This window comes from Ascaphus truei, chromosome 1 (genome assembly GCF_040206685.1).
Source record: "Ascaphus truei isolate aAscTru1 chromosome 1, aAscTru1.hap1, whole genome shotgun sequence".
Lineage (NCBI taxonomy): Eukaryota > Metazoa > Chordata > Amphibia > Anura > Ascaphidae > Ascaphus > Ascaphus truei.
In genome coordinates this window covers 270,778,754-270,797,789 of record NC_134483.1, presented here as the reverse complement: position 1 = coordinate 270,797,789, position 19,036 = coordinate 270,778,754, and the positions used below count along the sequence as shown (strand labels likewise).

At 47.5% G+C, this 19,036-nt stretch overlaps 1 protein-coding gene across 5 annotated transcripts in view; it reads left to right on the top strand.

The window, feature by feature from the left end:
- WRN (WRN RecQ like helicase) overlaps positions 1–19,036 on the top strand; it is a 156,965-nt gene that overhangs the window by 119,542 nt on the left and 18,387 nt on the right. For all 5 annotated transcript variants that reach the window (XM_075604019.1, XM_075604011.1, XM_075604001.1 and 2 more), the window contains 2 exons: positions 17–148; positions 3,759–3,921. In XM_075604019.1, the coding sequence (XP_075460134.1) occupies positions 17–148; positions 3,759–3,921 (295 nt within the window). The remainder of the gene's footprint in view (positions 1–16; positions 149–3,758; positions 3,922–19,036) is intronic.

Sequence of the window (19,036 nt, the reverse complement as noted above, 5' to 3'; positions counted from 1 at the left end):
TTTTTTTCCTTTTTAGGAAGGTTTGTTTTCCAATCCTGGTCCAAATTTACAACCAAATGTGGAAATTCAGCAAAGCAGTGTGTGCAGTGCTTTACCAGAGTCTCAGCGTGTCACCTACTCGCTGTTCCAAGAGCAGTATTTATCTCTGGTAAGTGTATGGTTCCCTCCCAATCTACTTTGACAGTCTGTGTTTTCTCACTCTCGCTCACTGACATTGACCGAACAAAACCGTTTCCTATCTGTACATGGGTGAGTGCTGTGACATAAGTGGAAACCATGTAAAACGGAGTCCCCGTTCTGAAGAGCTCACAATCTAGGCACTTGGGCTCTTTATGCAAATATTGAAAAAGCAAAAATATCCACAGGGAGGGTGGAGAGGAAAGAATCCCTTATTCAAGAAATCCAAACTGTTATCTATATGTGATTTATATGTCCCTCCTTTGTGTCTTTATTTTATCCATTATTCCAATAAAGGTTAATTTGTATACACACTCGTGTCACCACACAGCATCACTGTTTCCTTTTTCCTTCCTTGTGGATATACCATATGTTGCCTTCAGTTCTAGCACATATAGTGGCCCCTCCCATAAGGGATTATTTCCTCTCCATCTCCCCTGTGGATAGTTTTTGTATTCTCCCTGTACTCTTGGGTGCACCCTCTAAGGCCACCTTTACTATTTTTTATTGCTTAGTGCTGTACATTTGCACATGATATTGTCCATGGTCTATGATCTTGTACCCATATGCTCCCCACCATTTCTTTTCTGTACCACATAAAACGTGAAATTAAACATTTAAAATAAGAATTACAATGCATTGTAAAGAAATGCCAACAAATCCTACAAATAAGATACAAAACAATGAATACATATTGGCACATGAACACACACAAAAATACCGCAATCAAAACAACCGTTTGAGATAAATGAAGTCTATAGCCAGAAAAAATTCCTGCAAATGAAATCAGGACTGGCAGTGCTAAAGGGCAAAATAGATATCAGTAACACAAAGAACAAAGAAGCCTTCAAAAAAGCACTCGGACATATCTCATTAAATAATACAAAGAGAGATATATAAATTAATTAATAAACCAAACATTTTTTAATCAAACACATCTAACAATAAAATACTAAAATAACAAACATGGAAACAGACTGGGAAAAACCTCCTGAAAAATCAATGCAAAAAATGACCAATCATAAAGGACTACAAACACAAATAAAGAAAAGGGGGAAAAAACGTAGGAATGAAACCCTTACTGGATAGATCACATTAGGGACATAGTAACCAGAGTAATCTCGACCGGCCAGTCAACAGCAAAAAGGTGTGTCAAACATCCTTCGTATCCCTATATCGAATGTACTGGTACTAATACTGACCCAAATTACACATAAATGAGAACTCAGATAAAAATGAATGCAATGTACAATATAGGTGTAACTGTTTGCATGTAGGGTATGCATGTATAGATGTCTAAACACGATACCCCCCAGATCTAGATGTTGCAAACGTGCCCACTACAAGAGGTACAATACCAGTCTGTTTTCATGTTTGTTATTTTAGTATTTTATTGTTAGATGTGTTTGATTAATAAAACGTTGGTTTATTATTCAATTTATATCTTTCTTTGTATTATTTAATGAGATATGTGTGTGTGCTTTTTTGAGGGCTTCTTTGTTCTTTGTGTTGCTGACATATTGGCACATGTTAAGCCTTTAGAAGCCCAAGTGATCAACTAGTCATGAATTGACCATGACTAGTGACCACTTGGGTTTCTAAGGGTTAATATATTAATAAGCTCAACATTTGATATGTTTTTTTTATCATCTATTCTAGGTTGACTAGTCTTATCTTGCCATTGAATATAGTAGCTATTATGTACAATATGTAATATCGGCTTAATGCCAGCTTGGGGTAATTAAGCATTAATTCTTCATTTGTTGTCAAGTGTAAATCTTGCATATGTAATCAGGCGATTTGCATGCTAAATTGCGACTGGTGTTAATTTTGCCCACACTAATCACTGCAGTAAAATGAATTGTTTGCTGCCTTTTTTGTAAGTGTTAATCCTCTGGTAAATACCGTGGTAAAAATAGCCCTTTTTGGACCATTAACGCACAGCAATATCAATCTCAAAGTTGAGTAAATCCAGTCATCCCTTTTTCAGAATAAATGACTCGCTCTTGCTTACTTGTTTCTTGTTCTTGAGGGGTTGATGTATCGAAGCCTCTCGGCAGCAAAACTGGGGGGAAATACTGTATCACATGATTCATCACAGGAAAAAAACCCTCGTCACGAGAGACCAATACTTTTAACACCTTTAACCTTCCGGGATCAATTCATTAGGCAGAACAAACAAAGAACTGGAATAAAATGAGGTTTATTCTGGTGAGACCAGCAAACACACAATGATACAAGAAATATACACTTAACTGGGGATCTGGGGGGAGTCTCTAGCCTCAACTAGGTGAAGGGTGCCTCCTTTTGAAGGCTTACCCTATCCGCTCCATGTCCAGGAACTTCACTGTACTCTTTCTGTGAAAGGTACCTGGCTATACCTGCTAACCGCTAGCCAAGCAATCGCGGGAACTTGGCTGCAATCTGAGAACTTGTCCCCCGCTAAGCTGGGCATCTCCGTGCTGAGTGCTTTGCTATTCGGAGCAAAGCACCTTTGAAAAGCCCACCACACCTCACCGGACCAAGTCTCAAAATCGTTTGGTTCTCTGATCAGCCAGTCCCCTTACTGTATATAGACCTCACTGTTTTATGTTCAACATGGAGAAGGGGCTGGCGACCAATCAGAGATCGGATCGTAGCTGTACCAGCCAGTGAGCTAGGGGCTTGTCTGAGGAGGGGGTGTGTCAAGACTCAGGATGCCGGCAAGCAGGAAATTCGAACTGGCCAATGGGAATCATGCCTACCAGCAATGGATTCCCCTTGCCAGCCCTATACCTCCCGCTGGGTAGGCTCCACCGAGTCTGGGAGAACAGAGTCTCGCCCGCGGGGAGCCTTTGCCTCCAGACCTGGTACTCCGCCCTTCCACATTAACCAAACGTTCTGACACACTCGACTTCCCTTCTCCTCTTTGATCCCTCATCTCTATGCAGACATCCTGGCTACTTATCGGAATACCAGGACTGTCTGCATAGAGGAAAAAGCATGTACTTTTAAAATGTGTATCCATCTCTATAAGCTGGGCTCTGGAATACAACTATTAAACTAAGCATGGTGGGTTGGAAATGCATTATTTTAAAGGGGAGATATTGCGGGGACAACATGCATTTGCGTACTCGCATACCAGATGAGGTGTGCGGGTAAAATGGGGGGACAACCGGTATCTTTGCCCCCCCCCCCCCCCGACCTTGTTCACATGTTTTGAACACCTTTCCACCCAAATATCCCCCTTTAAGCTCCCACTCCCGAAATCCCAGGTTTATTGGACAACAGTAAAGGTTACAATACACACTGTGTCCCTGCCTAATGGTGCTTCTAAGCTACCGGGGACCCACGGTTTTCAGTGGTAAGCAGTCAGACTTCACCTTTATTATGAAGACTGGCTACCCCTATTGTCACAAACCTCAGTTGATTTTCAGTTGTCGGTTTTTTTGCCGATTTTAATTCATATGCTGCTTTTTGACCCAGTCATAGCTAGGAGACAACTTTCGGTATTTGTTTTTCATTGGTTTAATTTATATGGTTATAGAGAAGTTTGCAATGTTTTTTTTAATGTTTCACGATCCTCTTTTCTGTCTCTACAGCTTAAAATCGCAAATACTAGAAGTTTAAGCTTGCCCGCGGTTGGCATGCATTTATGCCAAGCGCTCAAAGCTGGTTATCCTCTCGATGTGCAGCGAGCTGGCCTGACCCCCACAGTACGGAAGATTATTACTGACGTTATTAAAAAGCCCCCAATTAATTCAGGTGAGGCAGAGCATTTTTTCATTCACAAACGCAACATGACTTGAAACGGCTGAAAATTGCAAGATTCATACTGTATATGGCTTATATATTGCTGCTGAACATTTGCATATGATGTATATAGTAGCAGCATGTTATGTATGAAGGGAAAGAAACACAATTTACATATGTACTTATTTTTGATGTTTCATTGTACAATTCATGCATACGTTAGTGGTCATCAGAATTTGCCAATCAAAAGATGTCTGCAATGTTTCGTTCCATTCCCTCCCAATGAAGGGCAAGGTGACCAACACCAGGTATTTAAAAGTAGAAATCGGTCTTAAACACTATAATTAATGTTCGTTATAGACGTCCTTACGTGTAGTAATCCAGGGGGTTTGGCGATGCAGGGCCGCACTATTCCGACACCAACCCTCTATCCATTATCTCCCCACAAACCTTGGTTATGAGCAGTCACCCACTCCCGTCTCCCACAGACTGATCTATCGATTGGCATGCCAGTTGCAAGCTGCCAGGTGAGCCTCTTCTTTTATAACAGTGCACTCTCTCCGGAGCCTTGTTTTTCCCCAGTGTACCTTGACTGCAGTCCTGCACCAGGTGACCGCTTTCCCTCGCCTCCCCCCGCCCACACCATGAATACTTTAATATTTGGGATAACGTTTAGGTTTTTTTTTCACTAGATAAACCTGCACAGCTTAGAAACTCAAACTGACGATTAAGTGACTCGAATGTGAGGCCACAAGTAAATTGACTGTTCCCTACACAGACATATAATCTAACACCACAAGAACATAATTTAACACTTTTCGTGTTGTGTTGCAAATCTGATGCTGTTAATCTCTTCACTGCCAGCTCTAATTTTGGCAACAAATGGATCAAGAGCTATGGTGAAAAGAACTGAATTCTTTATTCATTATATATAATATATATATATACGTACATATACACACACACACACACACACACACACACACACACACACACACACACACACACACACACACACACACACCACATTATTTAAGTTATGGTGGGTAAAAAAAGCGGCAAAAAAACATCCACCATAAAGCATATAGCAAAATGGAAATATTACTGTGTGCTCATGCAAATAAGGACACAGTGCCAACTTTTGCTTCATATCCATTTGGACATGAACCCCTATAAGCTTATGCTTGCTGCATTGCACAGCCTGGGTTAAGATGCATAGCCAGTCAACCTACCCACAGACGGCTTCTTTTTTTAAATTCTTTTTTTTTATGCAGTGAATTCAACAAGATCATAACAATACATAAATCATTTTTCAAAAGAAAAAAAGAACTGCGATGTATACATCGGCGCAGTGCATAACACATACATCTTTCATACATTTACTTTTATTAATATTTTCCCAAAAGTAAAAAAAAAAACTAACGTGCACTACATATACAGATGTCATTAATTTAGTTCAATAAATGTCATACATACATCTCCAACTTCGTTTTGCACAGAAAAAACTTTGGGGAGGGGGTTGGGGGGAGGGTGTTTAGTCCTCCTCCTCAGGGCCGTCAATGATAGAATAGTCTTTGAGCAGGCTGTTAATCAGCCTGCCACAGTCCTGTACCGACATACTCTTCTTCTTTTTGGTCAAATGTTCCCTGGCGAATAACATAACATCCTTGAAACAACACATTAGATGCCAACCTGTTTCGATTGCATTCTCTGTGTGTGTTCCTGAAAAAAGTCAGTGAACCCGTGAACCCAAGCCACTTCAGTGGCTGGGTGCTTCCCTGTGAGCGTGTCCTCGAACAAGTCCATGTTACATTGTCCCCAAAAATCTTCAGCAGGTAGGCCTAGGTCTTCGGGGTCTATGACGCCGTCCTCCGTCAGGATTCGGAACATTAATCTCTTCCTCCCCTCGGCCAAAAGGCCCGCAAGAAAGTCTGAGTCTTAGTCGTTTTCCGTCCGACGAGGGACGGTGACTAGCCGTAGTGCGTGAGTCGTGCCGGAGTACCCCAGCCCTGATGGGCCGGGCGGGTTAAAAAAATTCCACCCCACCTCTCCCCTTAGCCAGAAGGCCCAGAAACTGCATGAATGAGGGAAGTAATCATCCGAATCCAGGGTCCGATGCTGGGAAATGTTCGATGTACCAGTGCTGTAGCTGCGGAAGGGCATAACCTTGCCCACAGTGCGCAACCCAGGGACGGTACTCTAATAGGAACCCCCCCCTCTGAATTTCTCATGCTGGGGTGCGTGGAGCCAAGAAATATTGGGCTCATCCCACCTCTCAACGAGGCCAGAGGACCAAATGTGTGTCACTGTCCATCCTACTCCTGCCACAGGTAGGATAGACACTACACTTGATCATAGGTCAAAGGCCGAGCTGTTTTGACCTATAGGGTCTCATCAGTGTGAGGTTGGTTATACTGGCTTTGCAATTTGAAGTTTGAATACGTATCCACCACACAGTTCAGTTATGGTGGGTAAAAAAAAGTGACACAAAAAAAACCTCCACCGTAAAGCATATAGCAAATGGAAATATTACTTTGTGCTCATTTGCATGTCTTAGACAGGTCTGCAAACCCGCCTTTCACCATTATCACCCAGCATACAGTGCTTCCACTGCAGCAAGGGATTCTTGGAAATGACATGCAAATGAGCACACAGTGCCACCTTTGCTTCAAATCCATATGACATGGACCCCTATAAGCTTATGCTTGCTGCATTGCACAGCTTTTGAGCACAGCCTGGGTTAAGATGCATAGTCCGTAAACCTACCCACAGACAGCTTTCTGTTTTGAAAATTCTTTTATTATGCAGTGAATCTTTACAACAAGATTATAACAATACATCATTTTCCAAAAGAAAAAAAACTGCAATGTGTACAACAGCGCAGTGCATAACCCATAGATCTCTCATACATTTACTTTGGGAAAATAAACTATCAAACGTAAAAAAAACTATGACGTGCACCACGGCGTAGTTCATTACCTATACATATGTCATGCATTTAGATCAATACATGTCATACATACATCATCTCAAACTTTATTTGCACAGAAAAAACTTTTGGGGAGTGGGGAGGAAAGGGGGTTTAGTCCTCCTCAGGGCCGTCAATGATGGAATAGTCTTTGAGCAAGCTACGAATCAGCCTGCCACAGTCCTGTACCGACATACTCTTCTTCCCCTTGGTCAAACATTACCTGGCGCATAGCAAAACATCCTTGAAACAACACCTTAGATGCCAAACGGTTTCGATTCTGTCTTCTGTGTGTGTTCCTGGAAAAAGTCTATAGAACACAGAATCGTATGTAGTGTACTTCCTATGTATACAATCCCTTAGTTCAGAGTCCAGAGCTCGCAACAAGGCCTGCGCAAAGGTGCAGTTCCAGAAGAGGTGAAGAACAGGTTCCTCCACTGGGTTGCACCTGGGGCAGTGCCTCACGAGGCTAAGTCTACTTTCATACATGTCGGCCCTCACAGGAAGTCCCGCGTGTATGGCCTGCCATGCAATGTTCTTATGCTTGTTCTTTAGTCCTTTCGATGCCACATTCCTCCACACCGTTGCAAAAGTGTTGGGTTGGAGTCCTGGGACCAATGTGTCCTTTGCCCTGATCATTTTGTAAATGAACTGGGGCTTCCAGAAATCTGGTTTTACTCCCTCCAGTTTGTTCTGCCTCATGAACTTCCTCGCGTCCTTGTAGAACCAGGGCATGTGCCAGTTGTAAGGGATGGAGCTGTCCCACTTGTCCCACCCCAGTGCTCTCCAGAGTGGCAAGAGTAGGAAGCAGGACATGGAGTAGCTAGTAGAGTCCTTGTCATAGTCTCTCTGGGCGATTTGCACGCTGTTGCTTACAAACAAAGCACGCCGCATAGTAGGGATGTAAGGATTTCTTTTACCTCCCTTGTGTGTCTCCTTGTACATCACTTCCCGCTTGCCTCTTTCCATCTTGGCACCTCAGATGAAGCGGAACACTGCCATGGAGATTGCCTGACAGTTCTGCTAGAGGATGGCCATACCAGGACCACATACTGCAGAACAGGAAGAATCTCTCGTTCTGCAGCACCAGTTTTTTTCCCTCTATGGTGAGGGGTCTGAGACGCCACAGTCCAAATTTCTGCTTCACTTTGTTCAGTCTTTCATTCCAGCTCTTCAGGGCTGTGCCTTCGCTACCCATACCAAACCATACGCCCAGGATTTTGATGAGGCCTGCTCTGATGGGAAGGGCAAGGGGTCGGCAGTCTGGTTCCAACGCCCAAATAGCTTGGTCTCTGACTTCCCGCAGTTGACTTTTGCTCCTGAAGCTTTCCCGAAGTCCTCCCATGTCCGGCTGAGCGTCTTCATCGACCGGCTATCTGTGCAGAAGATGGTGACGTCATCCATGTAGAGTGAGCAGTTCACTTCACGTCTCTGGGGTCCTGGCGCAACGATCCCTCTGATCCCTGCGTCTCATCTGATGCATTGGGCGAAGAGCTCTATACAACAGACAAGAAGGAGAGGTGAAAGAGGGCCACCTTGCCTAACCACTGAGAGTACAGGGAAGGGGTTAGTCTTTCATCCGTTCACGATCGCCACACTGCAAGTATCAAGGTACATCAGGTTAACATAAGAACAGAACATCTGCCCCATACCGCTGCAGCACCCTGCCCATGAAATCGTGATAGACATGGTTGAAGGCCTTCTCCTGGTCCAAACTGACCAGGGCTGCATGTACGCAGTGGTCTTTGATGTAGTGGACTGCCCTGCCCACGAACCGTCTAATACAAGAAGTCTGCCGCAGACGAGCTTGTGGACAGAATCAACAGTGAAACATCCCCTCCCCCCCAATCAAAATGGCTACATCTGCGTTCCTGCACCCATTCCCCCCACACCAGTAGGAGGGGCCATGAGACCACTGCCTGCTCAGATGCCTGTAGGACCAAGAAAAAGGTAAGGCACGTTCCTGCAGCATGTACACATCACATTTCTGTAAAGAAAGAAAGAAAGTTTAGTATACTGACTCGTCGCATACGTTAATGTAGAAAATGTTAAAGGACGCCATTAGTTTGGGGATAAAGGGTTAGACAGACATGCAGTGATACTAGTTACCATCCTCATTGGCCTGGGTGGCTGTGCTGGTTTCCTCGCACAGCCAATCTAGCAGATCCATGGTGTGGCCGAGGTTGTCATCAAGGAGGGCCTCTGCGGACTCTTGCCACACCTTTTATGAGCTCTTCCCCAATCTCTTCTCTCTCCAGGTGGCTCTTCTATGATGGCCGCCTCCTGCATATCTGCTTTTTCCTCCTCCAGGTCGCTGTCAGCGTCGCTGGATGTGGGTGAGACGTTGATCAGCAGCTGAGCCCTCTTCTGCTCCAGCCCCTGGTTTGTGCTTTCCGTCTCAGGGACTCTCCTCTTTATTCCCTGCTTCCCCTTTCTGGTCTGGGCACTGGGGGTTGTATCTGTAGCAAGGGAAGAAAGGGAGAGGGGGTGCAATAGCCTCTGGGCTGGGGAGAGGTGTTATAGGGGGAGGGGCTGCAGCCTCGTGGAGGGTGGGAGGGGCTGCAGTGGGGAGGAGGGTGAGGGAGGGAAGGAGGTGGTGGTTGCGGCAGCAATGGGGGGGAGTGCTTCTGCAGGGGTTTGGGGGGAGGATGTGGGATCGGGGCTGCTGCTGAAGGAAAAGACTTGGGAGCCGCAGCAGGCGCTGTTTTGGTGACCTGATTTCATCTTTGTTCCTTCTGATGCTTACCACTCTTTCACTTCTCGGGTTGTGTTGGGTTGCGGGGTTCTTCTTGGCTGCCACCTGAGCACCTGAGTTGTTGCCAGGGGCACGCACGGTTTCGCGCATTTTGCCGCGACCTGTCCATAGCTCCTGACTCTCAGCTCGCAGTCCCGAAACTGGGTTGTCATTCCGCACAGGTCACAAGTTTTCTGGCGGGGACAATACTTGATGTCGTGTCCGGTGTGTATACACTTCCTACAGGTTCCCAGTGTGCATTGTTTCCACTGGTGCCCCAGGTTCCTGCAATTCCCGCAGGTCTGTGGCTGGTTGGGGTAAAAAAAACCCTTCCTGAGCAACCCGCAAGTGAAAATCTGGGGGGAAGATGTTGCAACTGGTCCATCGCATCTGGTTCTGGCCACAAGCGCACGACCATGCTCCACTTTCCCACCCAGTACCCCAACTTGTCCTTGATCCGACTCGGCTCCTTCACCACGGTGCAAAAGCGCCGCAGAAAGGTGGCAGTATCCCTTCCAGGAATGTGGTGGTTCCTCACCATTACAGTGATCCTCTTCTTGTCCCTCAGGATGGGGCAGTTCACATCGAACTGGGAGAAGGGGACCTCCTGTTTCAGGGTCTGGAATGCCTCCCAATAGCGCCTGCAGGCACCCGCTGTGGTGAAGGTGACAAAAACAGGCCAACCCTTAGGTCCTGGATGCTCAGGATCTCGTCCAGAGTAAACGCCTGCTTTACTCGCCAGCTCCTTGGCAAAGGTCTCGACGTCCAATAGGGGGTGCTGTCTGTTAACCTCCCTTAGCTGCATCACCACCGCATGCCTCATCCAAGGTTCCAGGCGGGGGACCCTTCTGTTGCTGCTGCTGCTCTCAGCTCCAGGGACATGAAATCCATTTCCATGTAATATGGATTTGAAGCAAAAGGTGGCACTATGTGCTCATTTGCATGTAATTTTCCAGAATCCCTTGTTGCAGTGGAAGCACTGTATGCTGGGTGATAATGGTGAAAGGCACGGTTGCAGACCTGCCCAAGAGATGCAAATGAGCACACGGTAATATTTCCATTTGCTATATGCTTTTCTGTGGAGGATTTTTGTCACTTTTTTTTTACCAACCATAACTTAACGAGTGTGTGTGTGTGTGTGTGTGTGTGTAATAAAATTTACATTTGTGAGTCTGGTGCTTGATGCGGTGAATCTGATTGGTCCTCAGACTCTGGCCAATCAGATTGGTAGCTCTATGATGTCACCCAACTGCCACTCTCTTCCCCCTCGGCCTCACCCAACTGAGACACACACTGTCCTCTTCACCCAGCTCACCTCCCTGCCGGCTCCCCCCTCCATCACCCCCAGCTCCCTCACCCTCCCAGCTCACCTCCCCGCCGGCTCCCCCCAGGGAATCCACCAGCCCCGGCCAGCAGCAGCATCCCCATCCACCCCATCACACTCACCCTCACGTGCTCCGCCCTGCACCGGCTCCCGGACGGAGGGGAAGCGCGGCGCGGCCCTCCTGCCCCAGCCGCCAACTACAGACTCCTCCCCCCTCGCTCCCAACGAGGAACGGAGGGGAAGCGCGGCGTGGCCCTCCTAACCCCAGCCGCCAACTCCACGCTCCTCCCCCCTCATTCCCAAAGAGGAACAGAGGGGAAGCGCGGCGCGGCCCTCCTGCCCCAGCCTGCCACTCTTGCTCCCCCCCCCCCTGCCAACTTCCTGAGCCCAACTCCTGCCTCAGGCAGATGCCACAGAGATATCAGGGCCTGGAGGGGAACAGTCTGCCACCAGGAACCACCACCCACCCGGTCAAGGTAAGTCTCCCACCCACCCAGTCCGTCAACTCAGTCACCCACTCAGTCAAAGTCGCCCACTCAGTCAAAGTCGCCCACTCAGTCAAAGTCGCCCACTCAGTCAAAGTCGCCCACTCAGTCAAAGTCGCCCACTCAGTCAAAGTCGCCCACTCAGTCAGTCGCCCACTCAGTCAAAGTCGCCCACTCAGTCGCCCACTCAGTCGCCCACTCAGTCACCCACTCAGTCACCCAGTCACCGACTCACCCAGTCACCGACTCACCCAGTCACCGACTCACCCACCCACCCAGTCACCGACTCACCCAGTCACCGACTCACCCACCCACCCAGTCACCGACTCACCCACCCAGTCACCGACTCACCCACCCAGTCACCGACTCACCCACCCAGTCACCGACTCACCCACCCAGTCACCGACTCACCCACCCAGTCACCGACTCACCCACCCAGTCACCGACTCACCCACCCAGTCACCGACTCACCCACCCAGTCCCCGACTCACCCACCCAGTCACCGACTCACCCACCCACCCAGTTATCGACTCACCCACCCAGTCACCGATCCACCCACCCAGTCATCGACCCACCCACCCATTCACCAAACTCACCCACCCAGTCACCGACCCACCCACCCAGTCACCAACCCACCCACCCAGTCACCAAACTCAACCACCCACCCAGTCACCGACTCACCCACCCATCCACCCACCCAGTCACCGACTCGCCCACCCATTCACAAAAACCCACCCACCCAGTCACCGACCCACCCACCCAGTCACCGACCCACCCACCCAGTCACCAAACTCAACCACCCACCCAGTCACCATACTCAACCACCCACCCAGTCACCCACTCACCAACCGACCCAGTCAGTCAGTCAACCCAGTCACTCACACACTGACCGACTGACACACACTAACTGACCGACTGACACACTGACTGACTGACACACTGACTGACTGACTGACTGACTTACTGACTGACACACACGCTGACTGACACACACACGCTGACTGACACACACACACGCTGACTGACACACACACACACGCTGACTGACACACACACACACGCTGACTGACACACACACACACGCTGACTGACACACACACGCTGACTGACACACACACACACGCTGACTGACACACACACACACGCTGACTGACACACACACACACGCTGACTGACACACACACACGCTGACTGACACACGCACGTTGACTGACGCACGCACGCACACACACACACACACACACACACACACACTGACTGACACACTTCACCCCTCAGTCAGCTCAGCTGACAAATACACAGGGGGAACCAGAGCTGTGGACAGGGGGGGGGGGGGTAACGGAGCTGTGAAGGGGGGGGGGGGGCACCCATCCACCCACCCAGTCACCGACTCGCCCACCCATTCACAAAAACCCACCCACCCAGTCACCGACCCACCCACCCAGTCACCGACCCACCCACCCAGTCACCAAACTCAACCACCCACCCAGTCACCAAACTCAACCACCCACCCAGTCACCATACTCAACCACCCACCCAGTCACCCACTCACCGACCGACCCAGTCAGTCAGTCAACCCAGTCACTCACACACTGACCGACTGACACACACTAACTGACCGACTGACACACTGACTGACTGACACACTGACTGACTGACTGACTGACTGACTTACTGACTGACTGACACACACGCTGACTGACACACACACGCTGACTGACACACACACACACGCTGACTGACACACACACACACGCTGACTGACACACACACACACGCTGACTGACACACGCACGTTGACTGACGCACGCACGCACGCACGCACACACACACACACACACACACACACTGACTGACACACTTCACCCCTCAGTCAGCTCAGCTGACAAATACACAGGGGGAACCAGAGCTGTGGACAGGGGGGGGGGGGTAACGGAGCTGTGAAGGGGGGGGGGGGCGTATTGCTGTGAACGGGGGAGAAAGAGAGGGGGGGAGAGACAGTGGAAGAGAGAGAGGGGGAGCCAGAACATTAAATCCCAGGCAAACCATGGGCCAGATGAAGAGGTCACCCCTCGAAACGTCGCCCCCCTAGTTTGCCTTCCTTTTTCCATTTTTGTGATTTGTTTTCCTTTTCTTTCATGTTTTTTCCCCTTCTCCTTCTTTCCCCTCTACCCCCTTTAAGTTTTGACTTTCTCTATGGTGTTATTTATTCTTGCATTGGCGTATTGGCTATTGTTGCTATATTTTCAGTTTATTATTAGTGTCATTAAATTATTCATATTCCCTACACTGGTATTCGCCTATATCTATAGCTGTGAGACAGAGAGTGCTGGTACTATCGTTTGGTTTGTTAGTACTTCTGAAGGGAATTAGGGTCCCTTCCTGTTCTGTGCACCCTGCAACCTTGCTGAGTCATTGTGTCAGAGTGCTGTCTATCACCCCCCCTTTCTACCATTAAATCCCGGGCAGCGCCGGGTATATCAGCTAGTATATATATGTATGTATGTGTGTAATATATATGTATGTGTATACACTGATGAGACCCATTAAGGTCGAAACAGCTGTCTGTGGGTAGATTTACTGTCTATGCATCTAACCCAGGCTGCACTCAAAAGCTGTGCAATGCAGCAAGCATAAGCTTATAGGGGACCATGCCATATGGTTTTGAAGCAAAAGGTGGCACTGTGTGCTTATTTGCATGTCATTTCCCAGAATCCCTTGCAGTACACTAATATTTCCATTTGATATAGATATATATATTCTCATAAGAAATGGAATAAAAGTAACATTTAGGAAAAGGAGTCCCTACCCCGAAGGTCTTACAATCTAATTGTTATTATATATTTTCGTGACTTTGAAATGTAAAACAAAAACAATTCCTTACACATTCCTCACAATGCCAATACAATACGACATTGATTTCTAAGCAGTTTAAGGGTAAATTCAGGCGTCTCTGCTCAATTTCTCATATCAAATGTAAACCTAGTTGGGATAGTTACTGCTGAGTGCACAGTCGTAAAGAGGCCCTTAAACGAATGCTGAGATTTGAAAATAGCTGCCCCTGCCTTGCTTAACCATATAGAGGATTTGATGATCATATACAGAGAATAAGCCTGTAAATTACAAGAGTTTGCAACACCTGCCTCCAGAAAAAACCTGTTGTTTTTTTGTGTGCAATTTCTTACGTAAAATTTAGAAAATGAATGGGTACATATGATACTTTAATTGTGCACCTGATGTTTTCAATAGATAAGCTTTTAGATCCCTCCCAGGCATAAGCAGTGCCATTTTCTTATGTGACTATATGAAGTTCTTTTAATTAATGTTAAGTATCTCTTTACTTTCTAAATCCTGATTAATAGGATGTATGTTGTTTTCTAAAAAAAAAAAAATGTGCACTATAGTCTCTCTTTTTCTTTCTTTCTTTTTTTTTTTTTGTATGTTTTCCTCTTGGGTGTTGTATCTCTTGATAATTCTTTTAACCTGACCTACTCATTTTGTGCATATAAGTGGAAAATTGAGCCAGACTACCTAGGGAGGTTTAAGGAAAGGAGTAATCTGATATGCTGGAGGACAGCCAAAACCTGTCCTATTCGACAGATGGATCCGAGTCTGTTTGTGTTTGTATGTTGTATCAGAAAATGCAGTGATTATGCAGGCAGCACCTATGTATGACTTAGAAAGTACAAGGTAATACAGACAGGGCAGGGTACTATAGATTTGAACCCTATAATATAGCCACCACGTCATGAGCTTTCTGCTCGTATTGGGGAGACCGCTTTGTGCGCTTCTATAGAGCGCTGAATCCGACCTGGCTGGAAGTGGAGTCCTCATCTGCCTCATCACTGACGTCGCTGTCACGTGAACGTTCGAAGGAGCGGCTGTGATCACGATGTATCGGCAGGGCGCCTCCAGCACTCAGAAGGGTTAAACTATGTGTAATGTTAAAACCTTTCTTCCACATACAGCAGCGCCGGAAGTTTGCGCACCCCTGGACTCTAAATTAGTAAATTAAAGCATAACATTTATTATTCAATATACAAAAATATATACAACTAGAAGGAAGGAAGAAGGAGGAAAGCTAGGGGAACTGGTATACAGCCTGAATATGTATTCTAATGAAGCAGTATGTGACAGCCAGGCAATTTTCTACAACATAGAATCTAAAGGTAAAAAAAAATCTTACTCCGTTTAATCTCAGAATAGACTATTCTTATTCTGTATTACTGGCTAGATTAGATTGGATTAGAGTTAAAAATGAGATCTGTCTCTAAAGTGCAGATCAAATATATGGGTAGCAATTATTAATCTGAGGTACGTAAATCTCGCACTGCATTATCGGCTAGATCAAATCAGATTACAGGTATAAATGAGATATATATACCTCTAAACTGCAGATCAGGGGGCGTGGTCTGGAGCAAAACCAAGTTGGCCGTGAAGATCCGAAGCTCCCTAACAAAGAATTGGCAATCCTTAGCAGTCCTGACCTATAGCCATCCAAATTAATTAAAAAAGCAGAAATTCCGGCAAATAATAGAATAAGGATTATTCCGATACAAAATTTTTATAAATCGGTTAATATTTGGCCAAACAATTCAAAATTCTGATGCGAGGCCTGGTGAGCAAGGCCACGTCTCCTGAGCCTGGAACCGCCCTGTCAGAGCTGCCCGTATGGAGGACTCGCTCAAAGGAGCATAGAAAAAAACTGTGAGTTATAACCTTCCCTGCGCAACACAGCCCAGTCCCAAATAAGGCATACACAAGAGACTGTACATATATTGGAAGCAAAGCGGGAAAGCTGCATATTATCCCTGCCCCTTCTAGAGGGACAAATTAATCAAAAGTTAGAACAGCGGAGCTCCGGGTGCCTTGCGGGGATTGGTCTGGCTATTGGAGTTGCCGTGGTGCACTGCAGTACCCCCGGGAGTGATCAAAAACGACCCTCTGGGACTCCCTGCGGCCGTGTGGTAGGACAGAGGCTGCACCCTCGCCCACGCTGCAGGCTCCACTCCCTCCGGCGTGCACAGCCCAACTCTCACACACAGAAATAAACAACTCACTCCTGTTTTTGTGCGCTGGGGAGGATTTGCAGGTGAATGCTTAGATCCTGCCCGGTCTGAGCCCTGTCGTGGCGCGGTTCCCTGGCTACGGGGCGGGAGAGAGCGGCCATCTTGGCTAGACACTCGTGGCTTTTCAAATTGTGCAGGCCGTCTTCTCGCCCCACCCCCCTTGCCCTTAGAAGCCGACTGTGGGAGCTGTGCAGCTGAGTGACGGGGTGTCACTGGATGAGCCTACCTAAGCGGTGCCGGTAACGGCTGGCTGGTCACTGAACTGTGGGGAGACACGGAGCAGGGAGAGGTGGCCATCTTGTGCAGGCGCTCCCCCTCAGTAGTGCAGCCTCACCGCGGGGTGCGGACCCGCCTCTTCCCCCCACACACAGTTGGCGGAGCGTAGGAGATCCGGCAGTGTCCTCACCGGCTGCTGGGCACGGGCTTACACAGTGGGAGAGGCCGCGGGTCCACACGGAAGGTTCCCATTTCACAAAATGGCCACCATAATTCCATAAGTCACTGTGCAGGTACACACTCTACAGCTACAAGAGAATATTCCTGGGCTGACTGTTCCCTTCGACCTATATCTACAACCCCACATAAATCAAAATAAATTGTTACAACTGAAGCTTGCAGTCTGGTGTATACCCCCCAAGTGCACAATCCACAAACGCACAGCCTGCACAGCCTGCAAACTCAGTCAACAGGATGTGAATCTCTGTGATGTCCAGCACCAAGATTGAATAAATATTGATTTTATATTCGTCCATGGCTGAGTTCCTACGTATGCAGTGACCGCCGAGTTTTCTTCTATTTGCCCATTCTACGTTCACGGCTGAGGCACGCCAAGGATCCCCTGCACTACGGGGCAGACGCCACGATACCTCCTTCCCTTGCAGTCGCGGGGACAGCCGGCATACGTGACGCGTCCTGTGTAACCCTCCCAGACTCACCAGGCTGGCGACGGCGATGACGTCATTCCGAAGCGCCGCACATGTGGAGCAAACGCCGGGAGTTCAACAGAGCGAGCAGTGAAGACACCAGGCGGGTTAAGGGCAGCAGGCACTGGTTGGCTTATCCGTGAGTACAGGAGAGGAGTTTCCATACAAAGCTTCTCATCCAGTCTCCTCACCAACCCCTGCACAACGCCCCCCCCCCCCCCCTAGGTTTTTAAGTCTGCATTACTGTTGCTTCATTATATATATATAACGCCTTATATGTTGATTGCAGTGGGATCGCTTCTTTTTCATCCAAGTTTCAAAGCAACCAAGGTCATTACTTGACCCATATCTAGACATATACACTTTCTAGAGCACCGAACATCGTGGGGTTTACTCCCCTTATTCTATAGTCCATCATTAACCACATCTGATGAAATCAGACTAAAACGATTACTTTACTTCATTAATAATGTCCAGATAGGAGACTTCTGGTGATGTCACCATGGATAGACGTTAGGGAGGGAGCTCGTACATAAGCATCTTAAATAGGACTCTTTCCCCTTCAATGAGGACAAAAAACATCCAGCAGAATCATTAAAGCCTCACCAACATGGCTGAAAAACAAAAGAAGCCTCTGACACAAGATGTGTCCCGGTACTTTGGAGGACAACAACGCCCGTCAGGCCAGAGTGGCAAAACCCAGGATGGCGCCGGCACAGCACGTGGAGCCCCCCCTGACAAAGAGCAGGATGGACACAAGCGCCCTGGAAGGCGAAGAAATAACGCGGTCATACTTGGGGGATCTGCTTTCTAAGATGTGTGATAAAATGAACCAGTCATTTCAAGATTGATAAAATGTGCAGTGACAGAGCTAAAAGCAGAGATGAATTCCCTTGCTCACAGAACATCCGAGTTCGAAACAAAAATGGATGAAGCGCTCAAGCTACAGAGTACCGCGGATGATGAAAACCTAAGAGTGGATCAAGAAATAAGTTGCCGTAAAGATGGCCTTGAGGACCAGGAGAACAGGGACAGGAGACACAACCTGCAGATAAGAAATGTCCCAGAGTAAGTTACCACTGAGGCAATAAGGCCTTATGTACACAAGCTCCTAACCACAATTAGCCCTGAACTCCAGAAGAGGGACCTTGAAATCGATTAGAAGAGATCGAAAAGATCCGAAGATCCCAAACGCAGAAGAGACATCATCCTGAGGCTTCACAGTTGTGGCACCAAAGAGAAGATAACTGCATGCAGAGAAAAAGGTTAACATACTTTTTGAACATGAGTCATTGCAAGTATTCAATGACTTGTCAAAGGTGACCATAACACGCAGGCAGGAACTCAGACCCTTAACCCTCATACTAAAGGAGAATAATATTTGGTACAGATGGGGGTTTCCATTTAAACTCATTGTCATAAGAAATGGCAAGCATCACATCAGAGGAGAGCGAACACTTCCTGAAATCTCTGTGCCTCCCCCTGACTCGGCAATCCAAAGAACCCCCAAGGACTCAAAGAGCCGGCTGCAGCGCGGGTACGCCACGGGCCTCGGAGAGATTGGCGGATATAACTCTAAAAAAAAATGGAGATCAGGTCTGATAATCATCCTGCCGCATTTCTG